Genomic DNA, 24,895 nt, shown 5'->3' with positions numbered 1-24,895 from the left:
TGCACAGTAGGTGGTTTTGATTAAGTTCTCCAAGATGTACCACTATTTGTTGATAGCATGAAGTCTACGCTTTCTTTTCTTTAAATAATTGGTACAATAAATACATCACAGGTACATCCTGAACACTATTAACAAATTTGAGAGGTCCTTCATGAAACTTAAGAGGAATGTCAAGGCACAAGGCACACATCATCATAAGAAATTAGATATTATATCACTAGGTAAAGGAACAACTTGGAAAGGAGCTTTCAAAGCTTAATACAGTTGCTGACAAGAAGACAAGAAACAGAACTGATGGAATGAAGTTTCTTACAAACTATCCAGTCTATTCCATCTATCACCTATGGACACAGACCTATTGGAACAAGTCCAGAGGAGGTCATGAAAATGATCAGAGGACTGCAACACCTCTCCTGTGAGGACAGGCTGAGAGATTTGGGTTTACTCAGTGTGGAGAAGAGAAGGCTTTGGGGAGAACTTAAAGCACCTTCCAGTATCTAAAGGGCCTACAAGAAAGCTGCAGAGTGACTTTTAACATGGGCTTGTAGTGATAGGAGAAGGGAGAATGGCTTAAACTAAAAAAGGTAGGTTTAGATTAGATATTAGGAAGAAATTCTTGACTGTGAGGGTGGTGAGGCACTGGAACAAGTTGACCAGAGAAACTGTGGATGTCCCATCCCTGGAAGTGTTCGAAGCCAGGTTGGATATGATTCTGAGCAACTTGGTCTAGTGGAAGGTGTCCCTGTCCATGGCAGGAAGTTTGGAATGAGATGCCCTTTTAGGTCCCTTCCAACCCAGGATGGTCCTTTGCAGGGTTAAGAGTTGGACTCCATGATCCTTGTGTGTCCCTTCCAATTCAACATATTCTGTGATTCTATGATATGATTCTATTTTTTTCTAATCTGATGCCAAAAGATTACAAGTTAGACAGATGTTTTACATATCCAGGGTTACAAGCATGTTTTACTGCCTACTATCAATAGTTTCAACTTTCTTGGGTTTTGGAACTAGTTTTTTGAGATGCATTATCTTTGATAACAATAGGACATTCTGGAAGAAGTATCTGTTCAGAAAGTAGGATGAGAGTGGAGTAGAGAGTCAGTTTCATAGCACCTACATAGAGTAGCTCATACAGTTAGACTGTCTTGGAATTGAGAAAAGCATCTTTCAGTTTCTCTGTGTATTAATTCAAACCTCTTATTACATTGTCTCTAAAACAGCAATACCAGTGATATCTCTTTCTGCAGGTTATAACACTGCTAGGACATGGAATGTTCATTTTTTTTGTGTTTTGATGTGTGCATCTTTATGTAACTATTTAAAAGAACAGAAAAAGTGTAGCGTGTTTTGTTTTTACAAGTTTACCTGTGACTAAACTGGAAACAATTAGAGGCAGAACCAGCATTTGCAGCATTCTCATGAGTAGCTCTCCAGGAAACGAAAAGTACTTCACTTCCCGATAGCTCATCTTATATGATCGGAGAGAAAATCCAAGGATTACACCTGAAGAGAGGGAAAAGATATCACTACTTACTCTTTTAAAGGAGTAGTAAGATCTAAACATGAATATTTATAGAGTACTTACTCAACATATCTGATTGTAACATGCAGTTGTTATTACGCCCCAGATTGCAGTCCCGATTTTCTTTCTCCAGTATCATAGCTACTAATATGAGTAGTCCTACCGAAGCCAGGAAGTTATTGTCATAGTTTAGGAGTGGTATTCCCCAATTTACTTTTCCCAGCAAAACACTCCAAACCATACGTCGTTCACTCACACCCCTGTCCCCTCCCTGCCCCTCCTCTGTGGCGGGATGGAGAGGAGAATCAGAGGCACAAAAGGTAAAGATCACCGGCTGAGATAAGAACAATTTACTGGAGACAGCAACGAAATAAGAAAATGAACAATTTTAATAACGAAGTGTACAAGAGTCAAACGATTCACAAATGATTGCTCACCACCTAGAAACCCCTGACAACACCCCACTGTGCTGCCACACCCTGTGACCCTGCAGAAACCCCTCCTCCTGACCCCAGAAAATGAGGTGGGTGGATATAGAATAACCCCTGGGTCCTGGCCAAGCCCCCTCCTGGATACTGCAAAAATTACCCCTGTTCTGGCCAGAACCAGGACAGGTATTCAGGAGGTTATTTGTGCTGCTGTTTTTTGAAATCTGGGTTACTGTCAAAGGTACATCTTGAGCACTAATGAAAAGGAAACAATCCCTGCTACTACAGCCAAGTGCCTTGAATTCTGGGATTTTGAGTGTAATCACATATGCAATGCGTATACGCACTAGCTACCAGTCTTCAGAAGTCTTGTCCATGCTTGTTTACTCTGTGGGGCCTGATCCTGCAGATGTGCTTCAGATGGGAGGAGATAACCAGGACAGACGTATTTGAGAATCCCCTTGTGGTTTGGTCTTTTCACAGTCAAACATCAGCAGGAGGTAAGTGCTACCTTCAGAAACACTGGCATTTGCAAAGAAGCAGCTAATCAGGGTTGGAAGGTCCTACTAGAGGATTAAGTGGTAGGTCTCAGTACCTGAGGGACAGGGAATGGGAAAGCCTGGACAGTAAGGGAATGCCTGGATCCATCTTTCTGTGAACAGATAAATGACACTTGAGATACATTTACAAATGGAAGCCAAAGATGGGCTGATGTGTGGCAACATAAACTTCTCACCTACAACTTTGTAGATTTTGTCCTATACTTGGCTTTATTTGCATATTAGTTAGTTATTTGGTTAACTGATATAACCAATTGCAGTTTGCAATTGTTAAATGGCTTGGTGCCTATCTGATGTACATCTTCTACCTCCAGTCAAACAACATATGGCTTTATCTGGAACACATTAACCATACAGATGGTGATACTCAACTATCCATCCCATTCATGACTCAATGACTCCATGTTCTACCCCACCGTCTAGTACTTGAGTTTGGGTTAACTGTGACTGTATAGAAAGCTGGATCAGAAGATTGGTCCTGCTGCATAAAGAATTTATTTTTACTGGGTTAATTTTTAGCCAGGTCAATTCCCTGAGGCAATTTTTTTGTACAGATACACAAATGTTGGTAGCTTTACAGAGAGAAATGTGCCTTGAAGAAGAGTGGGATTGCCCTTTCTGGCAGATAGCCAGACTTCAGTTTCCTAAAACTTCCCATGAAACTCCTCAGTGACATTAGGCAGCAGAGCATTCAAACTCCCTTCTAGATCCTGTTAGAACTTGAGTGCAACCTTAAAATTCGGTACCGCTGAACACTTCTGGAAACTGATAGTTCCAATTCTTAATCACTTCGTGGTTTTGCTCTTCTTTAAAATCAGATTTTTGATTGGTACATCCAGAGAGTAGATAATATCTTCATGCCAAATTTTGCTGGTTAAAATATGCTGTTATACCTCCTACTCTAGCTTATTGACATCTGCTGACGTAAGGAAACAGCTGTATCTCTCAATTTAGTGACTTCTATCTATCTGATCATGATTTAAGGACTTCAGCAGGTTGTTTAAGCTAGACGAATCCAGAAATGTCTTGCATAAAACAGAAAATCTGAATTACAAAATGAGAGAAAAGTGATGAGAGTGCAATTGGCACCAAGCATGGAGATCATGCTATGGAAGAGAGCAGCAGGACTAGAAAGCATCTGTTTTAGTCTCATTCATGTTCTACAGTCTCAGGTAGACAAAGTACATTTTGCATAAATGGTTCTTTTTTAGGTAAAATTACATCATAAAATGCACAGAGGAAAGGCCTCTGAATTAGTCTTTTTTAAAAGACCTGCCTAAGAGTTTCCCTTCTTTTCAATAAGGTTTTAAATTCCACTGCAGCGTTACTCATTATTTTCTTTTCATATGGGAAACACATTTCTCAGATATAAAGAATCCATCTGGACCTTTTGTTTCTGCACTTAATGAGCACTACATTTTGACAACTGGATAACAAGCAAATAGAGCTAGACTAGTTTCTTACTTAGGCCACAGTTCGGCAATTAGTTCCACATGAATTAATCCCTGCACTAGTACAAAGCCTCGCTGAGGTTGGTAAGGGTTTCTGAGGCTGCTATAAGAACTAGTCCTTATGCTATGCTATTAGGGCTTGATTATCTGTTCCACTACTATCCAAGCAGTACAAAATTACCTAAGAGAGAACCAGATGACCGTCTGAATGAATATTATTGGTAGTGAGAGTGAGTTTCTGAACTTTCTATGCAAACCTGTTGAGCCAAAAATTATCGGGTTTTTTTGTGCGTAACTACAGGGTTGCCCAGCACTACAGTTTACAGAAAGAATTTCTGCAATGTGAAAAAAATGTGCCCTGGTAGTGTATTCTGTTGAAATGGATAAACACCCAATAGTTACTAATTCTTCAGCCTTAATCTTAGCACTGCTATTAATTTGTATGCAATCACGCCTAAGACATGGGAACCATTCTCTGACTCAGTTTCCCTGCTTGTAACGTAGATATGGTAACAGTTATTTCACAGATATTTCTGAAAATTAATTGTGTTCACACAGTGATCTTAGCAGTTCAAGAAGAAATTCAAGCAAATTATTTCCTCACTGTAGCATGTGCTGCTGAAAGCAGAACAGCATGATTTTACCAGTCTCTCTTGATTTTAGATTAAACGAAGATTGGACATTATTTTCTGTTCTGATTTTAAATACCTAGATACTGGGTATTACATCCTGTCTGACAAAGTTTTGTTAACGAAAACTGTGTTCTTGAAACAGAGAAGTCAAACTTGGCAAGGTAGCTTTGTCTTCTTTGAGATAACTTCTTAGAATCAACATTCACAGGCTTAGATAACAGCACACAATGACGATTTAAAGACAGACACAATGACAAAGCATCAAAATAAAGCCATGAAACAAGACCTGCTAGGAGGTACTAAACCTTTGGAAGGTGTGCAGTATTCCAACAACCATCCCATACTTTGTGTGCAGTAAGAGTTTTACTGCTTAGCACTGTCCATAATCAAGACAGGGAAGATTAAATATTAGAACTGGCCTTTCTCAGTAAAAGTTTCAAATTTCAGGTTAATTCTGAAAATTGTAATGAAACAAAGCCTTGTGTGAAACAAGCTCCCACAACTTGTTGTGCAGGTTTCTGTCTACCCTTTGTAACACAAAGGAACAACTAATCAGCGCTATCAGAGCCTGACTTCTCAAATGGTAAATGGTGTACCATTTCTGCACTGCAGGAAAGAGCAGATTTCTCAACAGAATTTGTTAGGCTTTTTCTGGACAAAAATGAGTAGTGCCTGTTTAAGCTAACAAGCTGAATTGTATACATGTCTATAGTTTGTATAATAGAACCATAGTGCTAAATAATTTATACACTTCATAATGATGAACCAAATCAGATTAAAGTTGTAAAAAGATTCTTGAGGTATTCTTGTCAGTGATACAGTCAAGTTTATGGAAAAATTTATTTGCAGATAATCCTGATGATAATCAGAACAATCCTTAAACTAAACAATTTTATTATATTTTTATACCAGTATACATGTTCAAAGTAAAATCCAATCTGTATGAATACAGTGAAGAGAAGATTTAAAACTTGAAAGGAGAAGAAGGTGAAAATAATTCTGGAAGTGATGGTAAAGGGATGAAAATGACAAAAATATAGATATGATTTGGAATTCCTTATTCCAAAAATAGAATGACTTTAATGAATGGCTTAGGGTCTTCACTTCTAGATGCTGGGTACCAGGAAGGAAACAATAAAGACTTTATATCAGACTTTCAAAACTATGGATATACCTGTAATGGCTAAGAAACATGAAGCCTTCTATATAAAATTTCTTAAATGGATTAACATCAAAATGTGATGAAGTGAGCAATAAAATCAGGATTTGAAGTAGCAAGACAAAAATACTTTTGTAATATTAAGTTTTTAGGAACATGCGTTATGGAGATGGTTTAAAAAAAGAATTATGTAATTTCCTAAATTGAATTTGAAAATGAACTTCAAAATCCTCCATGGAGAAAATTAAGTTCTTAACTGTGTACAAAAATGCCTTGGTCCCACAATAGTAGTGAGCTGTTTCTCATGATTCTTTCTGTTTCATAGATGAAATGAGTTGCACACCTATATGAGTTTAAAACACCACATCAATTAAAAATTTTAAAAAAAGGAATCATAACTCTTAGAAGATGAGAGATGGGGCTTCACCCACATCTAAATGCTCATTCAGGAACTTTAGGGAAGCTTACGTCTATCCTCCTCCTTGGCCCACTCAGAAGAGTTAGATAGAAAAATTTAATAAAGAGAGACGATTGCTTTTTCCATTGCTTCGAGTAATTAATAATTTTAAGTCTAAATTATTAAAATGAATTCTTACGAGCTTCTGGTCTCTATCTTATTTCAGAATCACACAGGAATTAATACCACACAATTATCTGGAGCTAATATTTTTTACTATGTCCATGCTCTCTGCTGTATTTTCACAAAGACACTAGGAAAATCTAGCAGTTTTACTTTTTAATTGATCAAACATCACTCGAACATATTTCAAGAGGAAATTACTAGGTGTTATATCAATGATGGTGTAAGAGGTGCCTTTTCTTTATCAGTGCTTGCCAGTTCAATCAGAACACACTACTGAGAGTTATACACACTTCTTCTTTTTACCGTGAATCTCAAAATACTGATAAATAAGGTACAAAATCATTTTTTCTTTTACAGCAGGAAATAGAAAACCTAAAAAATAACTGGAAAATACCTTAAACTAGGTAGAATAGTGCACTAAAGTAACAGCTGTTAATAGTCCAGTTCCAGAAAACCTTGTAATCAGCAAGCAAGCAACATTTTGTTCTATAACAGAAACTGGGCTACAGCCATCGAGAGAATCAGGCTTGTACCAGTTTAATGGGACATTGTATATTTTTGTTAGCTGCACAGCCATTTCATTCCTATGTTCCTGCAGAGCTCTGGAATGACTGGTTTTGTTCTTTGGGTCATTTTTTTCTGCTTAATTTGCCATTTTATTCTGACACCTTTTCTTTTAGCAACCAATTTCAGATAAGTCCACAACTGTATTTACTTGAGACAAAAAGGTAAATGACTTCTCTAGTGATAAGAATTACTTAAAGTTGCCGACAAAACCCCAGTCTTTCCTAATCCTTTTCTTTGTTTGCCACAAGAACCACACAATGCTTAATTTTGATTTTCATAATTTTTGTTCCATAATTTTATATTGAATCCTCACTCTCTAGTGTATCACACACTCCTTCCTTGCTTTCTGGCTTTCCCTATGAAGGTAGGGAAGTATGTTCCCTTTGAAACCATTTTTTTGAACCTAAATATCAGGTTTTAACTGCATGATGCAACTGCAACAGAGAGCTTAAGGAACTGTGCTCCAAGTTGTTCCATTAGACGTCTATGCTGAAGTGGAACATGGGTTAATTTGGACATAAGCAGCTAATTCTCCTTTGCCTGAGAGATACTGCAAGGAGAGTCATGGGAGAAGTACTGTAGAAGAACTAGATATCCTAGCCATGACTTCAATACAGAAAAGATCTGGGACCCGTAAAAAAAAAAAAGTGTCCAGAGAAAAGCAAAAGTATAGTGAAGTAAGAGTCACATTGATGTCAAAGAGCTGTTGACTGCATTGAAGGAGTCAGTTTGTCACCTCTGCTTAGGGGTCACAAGAGTGCCACGGTGCTCATAGTTCTGCTGAGGAGATACAGAGCCACAGTTAGACTGTGAGTGCAGTCACAGTTCATCAGGAACACCTGCCCCTTGGAACCTGACCCTGAAGGCTTGTTTTGTCCTGCGAGAGATAATTGCCTTCCAAAAAAAAACCACACCAGAATTCTAACATCACTATTCCATGACAATCTGCAAAGATCCAGAGGTGTTTTATAATAAACATATTTTACAGGCCTTTAGAGCTAGATTAACACTGATACAGACATACTCAGCTCACAGCTCAAAATTAAGACACTCAAACCCTCTGCCTATCTCTGGAGGAGCCTGAATACCTTAAAACACCTTTATAGCTTCACTTGCATGTTGCCTTTATTTGCAGACATGGCAGTTCCTCCTTGGATTTTTGTGGACAGAGGGCATACAATTGGAATGGGGAGTCTAAAGCTGTGAGGAAGGACAGATAACTAGAAAATTATTAAGATCATTGTTTTATCAGGTACTGCCTAAACTGGACAGTTCTTACACCAAATCTGAGGCTATAACAGCATCTAAGTGCTGCTAAAAAGTTTTGAAAGAAATCATTGAAATCTGTCCCTCACTACTTGTTTGCTCCAATGTTGGACTCATACGCTTTTTCCCCTCATCTCTAGTTGTTTGGCTCAGTCGCCCTTCTTCCCCAATTAGGAAGTAATTTTCTTTTTTTGAGAACATGTCCAAAAGATTATTCCCTTTTTATCCAACTTCTAGTTCTGCTTGCCTTCAAATTTTTTTCTATTTTTTCCCTTGATGTCCTTGAATGGATTCTGTATTTATTTCTAATTTCTCATCTTTTATTTCCCTCTCACTCTCATTTTTTTAATTTTTTTTTTTTTTTTTAAGACAAGCAATAGCAGGGCATTTGTAGAGGATTTGGAATGAAGAAGCGTTTTCACTGCTGGCACTGAAGCAGACTGTTCTTAATGGAATAGGAACGTTATTCCCAATTGCATCCTGAGATAAGAGACTTCATTGAAAGACAAACTATGCCTAGTTTATGTACTCCTGTTAGTCTCTGACCTATAGAAAGAATGGGGTTTTAATGCAAAAAATAGCAAATAATGCCATGAAAATATAGGAATAATGTCTTATTATGCATATAAAAAAGATCAGGCATTCATAATATATGTCAGATTATGTTTTATGAAGTATTACTTAGAATTAAGGTACTATTCAGCGCTTTACAAAGTTACTGTAATAACTCTTTCTTTCCTGTCTGGCTTTACTTTGCTGCTTCACATGCTTGACTAATGTTAATGTATCTACTCCCATAAAATATAGATCCCAACAGATAAGAAAGCTGCTCTCTGAAAGTTTACACAAATTCCCTTCCTGCCTTTACATTTCTTTTGTTCCTGTTTTAACTCAACTGGAAACTGACATATTCCTTAACAGCACTGAATTCTGCTTTTCCCTACTACAGTTACAGCTGTCCATCCATATTATTTTGTCTTTTTTACATTATAATATCACTGAGGAATTGCAGTCAATGAGACTGAGATCCCTCAGGGCCAAGAACTTTGTGCAAACATGCACAGAAAACAGAGCTCTACTCTGAGGAACTTCTGCTGTAGAGTAACAGAGAGCCTGAATTTAGACACTGAGATCTGCCTTTGTTTTTTTAAATTCCAGCTTAGACATACACTACAAATAGTTCATTGTAGGCTAGGCTGTTGGATCACGCAGTTTTACACCATCGTTAGCAGGACATTCAAATTATGCATTCTTATCTCTACGGAGCTAGCCCAGCTTTTAATTCCTCAAAAACACCTGTTAATTTAGCTTAGTACTGATATTCCAAATCCGTAACTGACATGTTTGCCACTGAGGATTAAGTATTTTGTTGAATCAAGATATGCCTATGCCAGATCTCTTTGGTTCACAGAACATAACACGTGGCAGACTTTGTTAAAAGATTTTAAAGAATCTTTTCTATCCAGTGTTTTGCTGAGACATGCAAGCAACCTGGGTAGACTGAGAAGCAGCAATTCCTGTTGTAGAACACACGACTTTTGCCATATCAGGTGAAAGCATTACCGTAACCCTTTATTTATGTTTGATTTGTCGTTCAGTGAATTCTTTCCACAAGGAAATCAGGCTGAAATTTCATGGCTGAAATTCCTGGAATCATGTTAGCATCTTCTGAAAAGGACAGCTAGGATGCTTCCAACCCCTAGCTATTTGACTTTGTTACTTGAGCCACTTCATCCTAGTATGACACAGAAACTATTCATAACTAGAACCTTCCATATATTTAGTTTATTAGCCAACAGCCTCTTTCAACACATGAATTTCCAGAATTGTTTTATTTCAGTAGATTAAAAAGAGGTATCATGCCTAACTTCTTGTGAGTTAACTGATGACAATTAATTTAGATGTAGCCTCCATGCAGGTAATGGCACCTCTCTTCTTGCTCTTAGGTGTTATTCAGAATGGTAGAATTTCCCCATCTTAAAGGTCACAAAACCAGCACAGGGAAACTTGCACCTGGAACAATACTTAATTACACAGTAAGTACCTGAGTCCAAACTGCGACCTTTAAAATCCCTCCAGATAAAAAAGCTTAGATCTGGAAATCTATAAAGTTAATGGGCAGTTCTCTGTTTGGTTTGGAAGACTCCTCACTTCTCACCATTCTGCTTGTGTTTTTCTCAGAACTGCCATGACCTAAACATCTACTTGCCTAATTCCCAGTTCTGAGGGACTAAAAATTGAACAAAACAGACACACACAGAATCATCTGGACTCAGGATGCCCTGTGTTCCTGTTCTTGCTCAAAGATTCACTTCACAGCCTGGGGGCTCCCTGTTATCTTAGCCGTCAGGTTAAAACACGATGCTGCCTTTTGCTCTCTTGGCATATGTATTTGTCTTTAGAAGTCTTGAATTTCCTCCTGCCTGACAAAACAGCTTTTAAAGAAATGGTAGAAGTGCATCCTCCTGTAACTTGCCTTTTGGAAGGAAAAGAATAACCCAACTCATCAAGTGCTGCTGACACTATCCTCAAGGTGATGGCTCTTGTGCTTCTGGATCTTCACTGGGTGAAAATATCTGGCATGGTCCTGACTCACTCAGAAAGGTGTGGGAGTAGAAATGCAAGCCTGTTTGTTTGTTTGTCTGTCTATTTTTCTCCTGGCAAGTTTTAGGCAGTTACATGCTTAGGCTGTGGACTTGTGGAATCACCTTTTAAGTCTTCCAGTTCTAGATCATGCGCTAAAAAGACACACAGCTCTGAGATCTGGATTCCATGTGCAACTTCCTTTCCTTATATTTTAGGCTTTCAAGGACTAAACTGCACATCCATGTCTGTATGATGTACGTATTCCCAAGTCAAAATTATTGTAAAAGACATCAAAATATATACAGTAGTCTTATTTACCAACTACCTTTGGTTAGTATTCCCAGGAATTCCCTGAGTAATGCCACTGTAATACAAAGGCAATTTTACTCTTTTTCTACATTTAGTCCTTGTGCCTGGTAAAACCAAAGCATTTACTAGAGCCAGCTTGAGGGATCAGATTATGTTCCAGTGTAAATAATGCTTAACATTTGAGCCCAATCTTTCATACATTTTAATAAATCAATTTTCAGTTATGCCAAGTTACAGTAAATGGTAAAAAACAAGCACACACTTTGTAACTCCCAAGATGAATTTCATTTATGATCATCTATCCATGCTAATAGAAAATGCATAAGCATGTCAAATTTCAAGCAAGATAATGCATTTTTTTCAATGTAGAGAATTGAATGAGAATTCAAAAGATAAATATAACTGGTGTTAAAGGAAAGGAGAACAACCATAATATGAATAGCAGTAACATTTGTTATGATCCTCATTCTCCTGTTATCCTTCTGGTTTTCTTTGCCTCTTTTATGGCTTTTAATTATTTTCCCATTGTACAGTTCATCAGACCTATTATTTCACTCTTTTATTGTAAACAGGCTTATAAAACCTATCATCAAAATAAATTTCTCTTGTATGGATTTTAAAAGGTTACACACCCTGTGGTTTCACTGTGTTGATTGAAAGCACAAACAGTATCTCTACAGCTTCAAGTCTGATGAGTTGACAAAATTAATGGAATAATCCAGCTCTTAGTAAAATTTCTCTGGAATAAATTCCATTTATTCTTTCACTATTTTCTATAGTTTCTTCCCTACTTCATACCATATATTTTTGTTGTATCCATGAATAATTTAAAATTTCTTGGTGAGGAGCTTAGTTGTTCTCCAGTACACAATGCAGACACCATAGCATATTCTTTCAACAACACAATCACAGACATTGGTTTGGGAGAAAGAAATCTCTTGGCATCTTACTAATTTTTTTTTTAATTATCACTTGCATTGCCTTATTGCTCCAAAGCTCCACATTAAACTGAATTGTGGGACAAATATAATACAAAATATGCTAAATCCCAAAGAATCATAGAACCTTAAGGTTGGAAAAGACCTGCAATATCATCAAGTCCAACCATTAACTCAACACTGCTAACTCGACCACTAAACCATGTCCCCAAGTGCCACATCTTTTAAATATCTCCAGGGATGGTGACTCCACCAGTTCCCTGGGCAGCCTGTTCCAGCGCTTGACAACCCTTTCAGTGAAGTAATTTTTCCTAATATCTAAACCTCCCCTCGTGCAACTTGAGGCCTGTTTTCTTGTTCTATTGCTTGTTACCTGGGAGAAGAGGTTGACCCCCACCTGGCTACAACCTCCTCTCAGGTGGTTGTAGGGAGTGATAAGGTCCCCCTGAACCTCCTTTTCTCTGGACTAAACACACCCAGCTCCGTCAGCTGTGCCTTGTCAGACTTGTGCTCCAGACCCTTCCCCAGCTTCATTATCTGACTCTGGACATGCTCCAGCACCTCAATGTCTGGCTTGTTTTAAATTTACTTACTATAAGATTATTGAACTGTAATCTAAAATGGAATTAAATACAAAACCTGAAGGAAATGCACAGTAAAAGAAAAGAATTGGGAGGATGGACAGAGGATATACAACAACTAATGTGACTAAAGGATTATTTTATACAGTTGGTAGTTCCAAAACATCTGATTTTCTTTTAATGAAAATATAAAGAAGTCAGTATGTCTCAGCTACAGTTCTAGAAGTCTATGCTGCAGTACGAATTATGACAATCCTAGCATTTATATCTCACTTTTTTATAGCAACCTTATTAACATCTAGAAGATCTAATGCATTTGTTTAGCTCTTTTTAATTTTGGATTTACTGTATAGTTTTTCAAATACCCTTTATCTTGATTCACCTAAAAAGACAAGTATTTTATAAAACCTTTTTTTTAATTTGGTATCATATAATCCCTGGAAACTTTCAGATGCCAGGTTATTTCAAGAAATTGTGTGAGAAGTTTAAGCCAAATGAATGAAAGTTTCAGGAATTCATAAACAACTGAAAATGCCGTCTTCAACCACACCTTCATTGTGGCCAACCCAAAAGCATTTCAGTGCTGATGACAGGTCATGCCAGCTTTACAATAGCTAAAGTGCAGGTGAGAATCTAACAATGTTAAACATTCACTCATCATACAAACCAATGGCACCTTGCTTATGATTTTGTGCTGCTTTGCAGTCACCATAGTGATTACAGTCCATGCCTACTGAAAAATGGAAAGGATTGATAAGCCCTAATACTAGTTTATTTCATGATGAAATGTTTTTCTCAGTCCCCTTTGGTGCTCAACACCAAAGTTTTTCTGAGTCTTTGAGATGACCACTGTTTCAGCCATATCATATTTTCTGACAACAGGATGGCCATACTCTACTGGCATTCAGAGAATTTTCTTGTAAAATCTCTGAGAAACCACATCCTAAGTGTCTTATGCAGTTACTACCCTGCATTTCACCCAGGACAGCCTTCAAATATGATTTGTAAGAAGCAGTATTAAAATCTAGACAGAATTTCGAGAATCTCCACTGCCTGTTCCCAAGCTGTAAGAAGAGTGCAGTGAATGGATGTTTCTCCGGACCGTTTTATGACCACTCAGACATACTACTTTCGAGCACCACTTAGCAATTTGATAACTTAGAGCAAACGAAAGTAAGTCTATACTCAGCACACTTTGCATCTTTTACTGTGCATATATGCACAGCTGCTCTCTCCAGAACACTTAATTGTGATTCTCAAGATAGCCAAGTTTATTGTTGCTATTCTCTGCCATGTATGGCAGTCGAACAATCAGTGCCGTTTCATTTCAGTAACACCAGAGTGAATGGTAAGAAATGTGGATTGTGATAATATATTAACATAATTTTGCAAGTCACTGTTAAACCAGAGTACTGCTCGTATTTACAGTCTGACTTTTATTACTGGGTTCTTAATAACAGAATTACAGTTCTTTGTATTTCTATGTTTTTTTCTCCCTTCTGAAAAGAATAATCTCTTTTGAAGTTTTAAGTGTCACTCTGAATTATACAGTGGCTGTTTATGAGGTTTTTCACCCAAATTATAACTATTTTATATTTCAAAAATAAATTAAGGTTTTGATTAGCAACTTTTTCGGAATATTACTTAGGAAGGTTTTGTCACTCAGAAAAAAATCAGTTGTGCTGGGCAGGTTCCTTAGGAGAACACTGGGGCAGAGTCAGTCTCTGAGTTCAGCAAAAAAGAATTAATTTCTCCTTAGCTGTATCCAAACTATCTTGATTTTCTTGCATATATCTCATTGGGTTTTTTTGGTATCACATTTCTCTCTTCATGTTTTAGCATACTCTCTCACCCCAAACTCAAGTCCCACAGCTGTTTCTCCTGCAGTGATGGATTTTTGCTTTTTTCTCATGCAAATTTTACCAAGGCTGCCTTAGGCATTATCTCAGTGTTCAATGTCAATGTATAATGGGATCAAATACCTTTCTCTGAGAATGTCAGCTTCAGCCTTCAGTGGATACAGAAGATCTGTCAACAGCAGAAAAGATGTTGCTTCAACACACCAGAGACTGTCCTTTCTGTGGCTGTTATCCAGGATTTTGCCTATCTGTGTATTACAGACTTCTACCTCTTAGGTCTCATTTTAAACTATTGCTCAGACCAGGACTGTTGCTGAGATAGGCTTTATTTAACATTTTACATTTTTCAGGGACAAGGGCAAATGGCAATGCCTTCATATCTCCTGTCTTCTCTCCGTACTTTTAACTAGGTTTTTTTGTACAGCCATTGGAAAGCTTTGGACTCTTCCATATGGTTCATGCTATTGCAGAACAGATGTTGTATGGGCCTATCTAATTTCACACGTATTCTGAGATTGCTGGCAATTACAGAAGCCTGGTTTCCATGACACAGCCAGTCCTGCCTTCCCTTCAGTGGACAGGTAGTCAGAAAACAGAACTGGAACCACTTCCATCCCCCTTGAATGTTCCAGCAGACAACTGCGACATAAAACTCTGGCAGTGTAAAGGGTTTTAGCTAACAAATTGGAGCTATGATGGCTTAATAACTGTGCAGAAACTGCTTTTTATAATACTTGCTTCACAGCCTGCCTCTACTTCACTGAGTCCCTCAATTAAAACAGTATTTCTCTGTGAACAACTTCTGAGGATCTTTGCTCAGCAGCTCTCTGTGTCTCGGTCTTTCCTTCAGTACAAGTTCAGAATCCACAGGAGATTCTTTGGCATTTAGGAGTCCTGCCAGAGTAAAGTCTGGACTCTTGTGGCATTTTTCGGAAAATGGGAGGTAAGTAGCAGAGAATCAACATAGTCTGATAATGGAAGGGTATCTGAAAGGAAGGCATTTTGGGGACAGGATGATGATTCTAAGTAGCGTGGGAGAGAGGGCACTGCCTGAGATTTTGCCAGTAATTTGGCTAGCACTTCAAAGACTTCCTGCAGATTTTCCATGAGCCACCATGTTCCCTAGCCTACCTTAAATTGCTCCTGGTCATCGTGATGTTCTGAATTTACCAGTGGCCCACTTCCCAAACATGCCTCACATAATTGTTCTCATCTACTGGGTCTTGACAAGATTGATTGCAGAAAACTAATTTAATATCTCTTAAGTGTACCAGAAGAATCTGAAAAATTGCATCATAACTCATTTATTGACTCTGCTTTCCTCAAAAGTTTCTCAAAGGTCTTGAAAGAACTTAAATTTCACTAAAAAGGGTAACACTGATTATGACACTGTGCTAGACAGACCCTGCCTATGAAGAAGGTGAAGTCAGAAGGACCTTCTATGAGGTTTTTGGGAAATAGAGACTAGTGCTAAGCAATTCTCAAAATGAATAATAACTCCTCGCATCTTCATCAATAGGTTTTTAAATGACTAATTGACTTGGTACTGTAGCAGGTTAGAATTCAGTTTAGAATCAGAGTAACAGCAGAAATTAGTGTAAATAGCTGTATTTCATCTTATTATGTGAATGCCAGAATAACTCTACTATGTCTGCAAAATATATGTATGTAGCACAAAGAACTGCATGTTGTATCTACCCACTTCATACCAAAGTGCAAGTTTCCACAGATACAAACTCAAGTGCCTATTATAAATTACAGTCCTGAAACTAATCTTATGAACTTAACCTCCACCAGCATCGATCCTGTTCAGCAAAGAAATAGGAAATGCTCTATTAAAAAAGGCTTTTCCATATCAATCACTTGATAAAAGAGATGTGAAAGAAATGTCTTTGAAGAAATGTTGCTCCCTATAAACTAAAATTTTGCATTTTCTGAGTTCGGTCTCTATGAAAACTCCTGGACTGACAGCCCCAAAAACTGTCATCTGTCTGTTTAGGTTACACAGCATTAAGCATAATTTCTTGTAAATCATTCAACACAGGCCTGAATACAGCTTGATTTCCACCTAGACTCACATCCAGGCACGTTCTAATGAGACAGCCAGTAGTGCTAATTGGTAGGTTAATTCTGCAATGTTGATTACTGTCTGCTAGGAAAGGGATCAAACCCACCATCTGATTTTCCACAGACCACCAAACAACTGAGTGATGATAACAACTTAGTCCTTGCCAAACTAGACAGATGGAGTTCAACCACCGAGTGTTTTCCAAACTCTTTAGCCAACTGTTCCCTACTTCTGAATATTTTCACAACAGCAAAAAAACTCTCAAAAGCCCCAAATCTTACCTTTTAAGAACTATTTATAGTGAACTTACTGTTCTAATCATACACAAGTACTGCAAAACTACACCACAAATAACAAATGTGAGAAAAATGTTGAGCATTCCATCAGAGTAATGAGAAGGCTTTTTTGCCTTGTGTTATGCTGGATATGTCTATAGGTTAATGAGCAGAATTGGAGCAGCTGGCTCATCCTAGGCTGCATGTTTTCTTTCCAATTTGTGTTCCAGCCCTACTACTCTGCCATTGCTGTAGGTGGTAGGGGAGCTGTGGGCAGGTTGTCGCTGGTGTTCTAAAGCTAACTGGAACATGTAATAACAAGAAAAACACTTGTACAATCTACATTTCATTTCACACATTGACAAATTTATGGGAGCCATACTGAAGGCAGAGTACAGTGAAAAAATTGGAAAAGCATGTTGGTCATATGTAGTATGGAAAGGCGACAATCAAAGGACTGACTTCTTTGAGGTTGGACAGTGTTTCAAAACATGCTTTATTTGCTCTGCCTTTCCTGACCATTGTAGATAAAACATCTAAATTTTTAAGCCCTGACATTAATAGGCTTTTACATTGAGAAAATTCTCGGGAATTAAAAACACTTATGATCAAATACTGCTGATAAGTATGAAAGACTGACATTACTGTTATAGAAACAAAGTACTTTATTTTCACCAATAGGCACATTAATATAAATGTCTCCCAGAAAAAGACCATCAAATCTGAAATTAATTTAAAATAACACTGCAGATGTGCCATCAAACAACAATAATGTACAGCCCTAGAATTTCAATTCCTAAAAGAGTCGAAGAAACACAGCAAGATCTATATAGAACAGCATTATGAAGACCTACCTAGGCATACGATATATACCCTTATATTTAGGTGTTAACATTTGCTTTTTCATTATCAGGAGCAGATTCACACTTTTATATTTTAAACTAATGAGAAAATAAAAGTTAATGTATTACAGTACAGTCATAAAGTTCTTGTTCACCCTGTAAAGAATGGTTATTTCATGAAACATATGGTGCCATTTAGAAAATCTGTGGTTGGAGAAAAATTCTCAAAAGTGATCATGTTATCATATAAAGGAAAAGTAGTTTTAAAAACTGCATGTTTTTCTCAGAAGATTCTCTTTCTAATGTTAGTTGAAAGGATGTAGCAATATTTTAAATTTACATTTTGGTGCATTCCAAATCTAAGTGCTGCTTGATGTTCTGGATTCTTCTCCATATACTCTTAAAAGGCATTTAATCAGATGCTATCTTTCGGTCCTTTGAATAAGTAACATTGCCATTGTTGCCCCAACTACACCTGAAAGATACCTGTGTAAGACTGTGAGTGGCTGAGAGAGAATAAACTTGTACTGAGGTTTAATTCCTTTGCATTTAGTACTTAGGTTTACATTTATCAAGGGAAAACTGAAAAGACTGAAACTCTATCATATTCCTTTGCTTAGAAATGTCTCTTAATTTCATTAATTGAGAATTTTTGTTTGTCATTGCAAAGTGTTAATTCTTTGATAGGTTAGGTAAATAAAAGTTATATTTTGAGCTTTTTTCTGTAAATGGCTTTGGTAAAAGATATAATTGAAAACGTTCAATTCAGCTTTTGTATCTAATTCTTTAAGAGAAGTATCCATAAAACAGCTGGGGTTTTGTTTTTTCACCAAAATTCTTCATAGGAATAACTAGAATAACTAAATGGCTCTTCTTTAAAACTTCAACATGCAGCTGTCAAAGCCAAAACTCTCCAAGCCAGAACATTCTTATCAGTGAAGAATTTGGGAACTAATTTGTAATGAAAATCGCCCGGGCACATCATCATTGTCAAACGCATTGGAGAACAGAATATTCCTACTGAACAAATTACTCACCAAGAATCACAGCAACAACGGTGAAGAGCACAAAGGCATTCCTCATTAAATAACTTTTAACATCGTCCTTTGTTATGCTCTGCACTTTTTTTTTTGCCAAAAGTGTACGTTTCCTGACTCCTTGCTGAATGCGTTCCATCCTACTTCCAGGTTTTGGATCTTCTCCGTTACCTTTAGTCATCTATCTTGCAGAAAGTTTTCTTTTGTAATTAACTTCTATCAATATCCTTTCAGGAAAGTGGAAGACTCTTTGAAGTGGAAGGTACTGGAGAAACCTGCAAGACAAGAAATATCAAACACTGCAGTAAGACTTTAGAGGAATGATAAGCCATATGTTTACATGGAAGCAAATATTCTTCATGTTTCAGTAAAATTTGAATTGTTTATAACATCTAAGTTGTTGATTTGCAGTTTTTGATACAATCAGATAGGTGTCCTGTGTCTTTAGACATTAACATGAATTGCTGCTATGCTGCAAAACCCAGCATTAGCTTCTTTTTTTTGCCATTTTCTAGTGATATACTAATATAAAATCAGTACAATTCAAGGAAACTTAATGTGTTATAGTGTTTAAAACTGTCTTTCAGGCTTGTTTTTAACCTGTTTATCAGGTTTTTTTGAAAAAAAATCAAGCTCACCTTCACATTAACCATCGGAGAAAGAAATATTTTGCTCAAATTGGTACATTTAAAATATTCTGCATTTCAGATATTTTTAAATGATTGAATGAATTGGCTCAGTTCCTCTTTTTCACATGGCAAAAGGCAGCAGGAACAGTTTATTTATCCCTCAACCACTATTTAAAAGATAGGACTTTGACAGTTTCATGTTAATAACTTTCATCTTTTAACTCTATTATAAACTACCCCGAGCGCATCTGTAGAACATCAGAGGTAAGATACCACTTAACTTGTCGATTCAGATTCACACTGCAAAGTAAAGTAATGCTTAGCTTGGCCTGACAGCAATTACGGACATATATCACAGAATCAGAGAACAGACTGAGTTGGAAGGGACCCATCAGGATTATCGAATCCAAATACTGGCCCTGCGCAGGACAACCCAAAATTCACACCACGTCTGATTTTAAGAAATCACACACTGAATCAACCTTAGAATGGTTTAATAATAGAAGTTTTTCACTAAGACATTATTTTCTATTTTAAATTGTGCGAGTTTTGGTGGCTGATGGGTATGAATTTGTTTAATAATGGAGCCTGCTCAACAGTATTTTCCACACAGAGAATTCCATTTTCTGAAGTCTTAGTTAATACACTGGCATGTTTTTATGAAGAAATTAGAAATTAATAAATGCATTGCGTTAGGTACTTTTGCTGAAGTCTCTCCTCTCTCTCCATGTACAAGCAGTTCCACATCTTATTTTTAATAAATCAATCGCCTAAATACTTTTTTTTTTTTTAAGGAAGCATTTAAAATATAAATACACAGAGGTTTCAATCCGCATGTTTTAAAGAAATTTCATGTCGTAACAAGTTTATTTTGGTGGTATTTGAGCGTTCCTTCTACCATATGTTTCAAGATTGGCACTTCAGTGCAATATTCCTCCCCGAATTTTAACAGAACACTATAAGCTTTGCTTCTTTAGAGAGCGGAAACATTCTGAGAATGAGCTACATATTTAAATCAGTGAGTATTCTACCTTGGACACGACTACTGTGTACAAGCAGGATTTTCTTTTTTTGTTCAGAACAATTACTGTAAATATTTCGTAAATAAGAACCATACAAAAAAAATATTAATAATTCCCCAGTCCCTTTTCTTTCCAGGACGTCTAACGCAGCTAACCTGTCCTGCGTAACTTACATCGAAACCAAGAAAGAATACGGGTACAGCCAAAAGGACCGCTGCATTAAGTAAGATACAAAGGCAGAGAGCGGACTTCCCCCTCAAACCCGCGATGGAGGACAGGGTGGGCTCACCTTCTCGGACCTGCCCGTGCTCCAAGGGCGCGGTGGTGACGGATAAAGCGGGGGCTTCCCAGCGGAGACCACGGAGCTGCGGCGCCCGGCGAGCAGGACAAACAATCTGCACGTGTTGGGGAATACGACAGCTTACTATCACTGTAACTTAAGGAAGGGGAGGAGACTGTGAGCGCAGCGCTTGGGGGGGGGGGGGAAGGAAAAAAACCCCACCAACCCAACCCACACCAAACCACACATCAGCAGAGAGGGGAAAGCGGAGCTCCTGGAATATTGATTAGTCTTGGCACAGTGAAAGCAGGGTCACTTTCTTTGTTCTTCCGTTTAGACCACTTTCACGCTTTGTCGGTTCAGCTTCGTTAGAAATGCAAAATCAGGATCCGGGAAGAATTGAACGATCCCACACACACAGAGCAGGGGAGGCTGGAGCGCTTCTTTATTAGACATTCCAGACTGGATATCTGAAAAGCCTAAACATAATTATATAACACTATTCCTGTTTGTTTTTTTTTTAATGGTAAAATATCTAAGCATGCTACTTTGTTCTAGAAAGAGGCACAGTGTGAGGTTATCACGTATTTTGTAATTCTTAAAGACAGTTACTCAAGATCTGCTCTTCCCAAGGTGGTGAACCAGACCTATCTTTCAGAAGCAACTGGAGCATTATCAAGGATAGAGAAAAACATGATCTACTATAATTCTTTGTATGTTTCTTGTAGATACTCAAAACACGCGATAAGACTTGCCTCCTGTTTGGCAATTTAAACTCACTGATAGCAAGCCCCCATTCAGCCTGTTTCAATGCTAGAGAATGAATGACAAAGGGAAAAGCATAAAACATCCATTTTTGAGAAAGAAATGACCTTCAGTTTTTCTAGCATTTCAAAGTCCATGGTGTTGAAAAGATATTTGCTGGGGGGAGCCAGGGGAATTCTGAAAGAACTTTACTTTTTAGAGGAACATTTCCCTTTTAAACATTGGTAAAGTCAGGTTAAAATGTTCCATAATTATATTTCAGTGGATCTTTCATGAGATTTTAAGTGTATTTCCTTATAAGAGAAATACTGTAAATCTAAATTTATATAAATTTATGCTAAATATATAATTAATCTATATATATCAATCTATAAAGGTTTGTTTATAGATGATGTTGACTTTTAGGTTCGCTTCCTGAAAAGTCATTTTAAGTGTACAGAAAACCACTTCTATACTAGATACATAAAGTACAGTTAGACACAAAATAAAATTAAGAGCAGATTTACTTCCACACAGCTACAGTAATGGCTTTGCTAAAGTGTTTTCTAATTTGAATATGATTCAAATAATGATGTAGAGTAAAATAATCTTACAATTATGCCAAGCTTTCTCGTGATTAACGTAGGTTTGAGATTTAACTGTGTACCATGGAATCTTGATCTTTGGTATCTAACTTCAGAAAGAAAGTAAACATCTAAATTAAGTTATTAATTAACTTTTTTAAAAAATCAAGAAAATATGTTGACAGCTTGTGTTGCAAAGACAGAAACACATGCTGTATTTTCTTGCACCTGGCAGCTTAAGTGTCTATCTCCTTTTTTTTTTTTTTTTTTTTTTTTTTTTTGTGGTGCAGTTTTTAAATACTTTCACCATTTTGTCTGTAGATGGGAAATGACCTTTTAACTAACCTTTGGCCTTTAGAGATCTGCTCATTTGATCTTTCTTTTTGGAGTATGGCATGCTTTCTGCAAAGCCTCCCAGATAGGCTCTGCCCTCTGTTCCTATGAATGGTAATGATCCACTTGCCTTAATGGGACAGGGGTCAGGCCCCAAATGAGGTGATCCAAAAGTATTTCATCATTTAATACTCTCATTAATAAAGGAGTCTATGAGAAATGACGATAATCTTGTAAGAAGATTACCTATGCAGTGAGGCAAAATGAAAATAGACAATAATCAGTCATACAGCTCTTCTGAACTTCAGTAGTGATACTTTTATCAGCTCTCAGTGAACAACAGATATTATTACACAGCGCTTAGAAAAATAGAATATTAAGAGCTTTAATGGCAGTATATTAATTTTTTTCTGCCTTTTTTCCTCCCTTCTTCCTCTCCTCACATTGATTTCTTTTATTGATTGTAACTTTGATGGTGATATAGGGAAATTATACTGTAGGAAAAGTATTATCCCTTATATTATAAAACCCCATGTATTTTAGATATCCCTGGGTAGCAAAAAAAATTAGTCAAATGAGTTCATAGTACAGTGTCACCCTGCAACACATGTAATTAAAATGCACTGGAATTTCCTTTTACATATACAATAGATTTAACTGATTTAGTATGCAACATTTAATACTAGGACAAAGACAAATTTAAAATGTTATTGTTTAAGTACTTCTATCTGTAGTATTTTCAGTAGTATTAATTTCTAGGAAGAGCAACTTAAATGTTACTAGACACATTGTAGAGTTTAGTTTGGATCTGCCAACCTTAAAAATATACAAAAACACTGATGGTTTTGTAAGTAACACAGAGCAGCAGTCATTGGTGCAACCACCACTTTTACACAGATAAAATAATTTCTACATTCCTCAGAGTGTTAGGTGTTTTGGGGTTTTTTTTTCTCCATAAAAATTGGCAAGGAATGACCTAAGGCCTGGATGAGCCTATGATGTCATACTAGCTCAGCGCCCTAACCTATGCTTTGGGTTCCAGTTTCAGCACTTCTTTGACAATGCACCAGATGGCTTGCAAAGCAGGGAAATGCAGATATAGGGCAAGGGCTGGCACTAGCTTGAACCTCATCCTCCCAGGCAGCATGGGTTCAGCCAGTTGAAATCATGTGTTGTGGCAAACCCAAGCCCTGTTTGGTTGTGGCTGACAAAGTCAGTCAGTAAATGTACTTTGCACGTCGGCACAGTATCTGAGTGCCTTTGTAAAATAAGTAAAGGTATTAGTGTGGAAACTGCTGTTCAAACATAAACTATTGTTATTTTCAGCTGACAAGAGCTGTCAAACAAAACCCCAGGGAAGTCAGTTGTAGCAAATGCAAGAAGTGGAAATGAAGTAACAAACTGTACAACCATTTAATTTCCCAGATAACCATAAAGACTGTATGAGAGTGCATGGATCCCAAATGAAAGAAGCTTTTACCATTTGAAGTAACCCAGGTTTCACATTAATAAATCAGCGCTATAAATTAATACTGGCTAAATATTGGAAGTTCAGGAGCTCTAGGCAGGAGCTTAGTGAAGTATTGTTGATATCACGGTTGTGAAACAGGAATAAAATTCTTATGAAAGAACATGTTTATTCACAGTAAATGGCATGTCATTATGTCCCCAGACTTAAATGAAGTTGGACAAAATAAGAAAATATATGATTCCCTTGCAAGCTCCAATTCAGCTTAGAACTATTTATTACTGTTATACGCTCTTGTATCAGTGAAGAAACTGAGTGTCTAAGAGATCAAAATGAAACCACACAAGTTAGCAAATATTTGTCAGAGCTAAGACACAGCCTTAGGCACCTAAATTCCACAGAACCACGGCATCTTTTTTTTTTGTGAGATACTTGCTTGGCTCTTGCTCTTTCGAGCATGCTAAAAGGAGTATGAGAAATTGAGGTTTGTTTTCTGTTTCTTTTCAAATATGTTTATTAGAGGGGGATTTGATGAATATTTCCATTTTGGCCAGCCAAATATGAAAAATATACTTTATTTTTTATTAAGATTTAATGTCAAGAAAGTTCTTATATTGCTCTATTGAAGACACTGGGAGGAAATAATGTGCTGTAATTTATATACTTCAAAAAAGATATAGGCTATGTTCTGTTAGCAAACATGAAAAGCTGCGGGAAAAGATCTGCAGAACCCTAACTGGTTCTGAATACATGACATTTGCAGAATTTGCACTGCAGCAGTGTTACATTGGGTTGCTTCTAATCGTGTTTTGTGGCCCAAACACCTTTTTGTGCTTGGACTGTATGATCTGGTTTTGTTTCTTCTAAAGGAATCCAGTTCACACCTTCTAGGACCACTCCATGAAATTAATCAAAGCATCTTGCTCATGATCACTCTTAGGAGGAAGCTTCCTCTACTGGGTATGCTGAACTTCAGTTTATCTTTGATAAGTTGCAAATCATTGGTCAAGCTCAGTTATTAAAAAAATAAATAAATGTTTTTAGAAAATGCTACTATTCCATTCAAAGAACATTTCAACAGCAAAGTGCTTTGCCTAAGATTAGGCTGAATGACTAGTAACACTGGCCAATCTAATCAGCAGGATTTAGATTTTCAGTGATCTTTTTCTACT

The 24,895-nt window shown here is 37.1% G+C and overlaps 1 protein-coding gene across 1 annotated transcript in view; it reads right to left on the bottom strand.

Annotated features, from left to right (window-relative positions):
• The window catches only part of SLC1A3 (solute carrier family 1 member 3), a 65,596-nt gene extending 44,878 nt beyond the window's left edge, over positions 1 to 20,718 (bottom strand). Inside the window, exons 1-3 of the mRNA XM_027745670.2 lie at positions 20,604 to 20,718; positions 18,664 to 18,938; positions 1,366 to 1,503 (exon numbers count right to left, since the gene is read on the bottom strand). Coding sequence (XP_027601471.1) covers positions 1,366 to 1,503; positions 18,664 to 18,844 — 319 coding nt within the window. The 5' untranslated portion in view covers positions 18,845 to 18,938; positions 20,604 to 20,718. The remainder of the gene's footprint in view (positions 1 to 1,365; positions 1,504 to 18,663; positions 18,939 to 20,603) is intronic.
• Positions 20,719 to 24,895: the final 4,177 nt, after the last annotated feature.

This window comes from Pipra filicauda, unplaced genomic scaffold (genome assembly GCF_003945595.2).
Source record: "Pipra filicauda isolate LSUMZ 115617 unplaced genomic scaffold, ASM394559v2 scaffold86_size2582843_pilon, whole genome shotgun sequence".
NCBI lineage: Eukaryota > Metazoa > Chordata > Aves > Passeriformes > Pipridae > Pipra > Pipra filicauda.
Note: the sequence above shows the minus strand (reverse complement) of the source record. Positions and strands in the feature narration are given on the sequence as shown.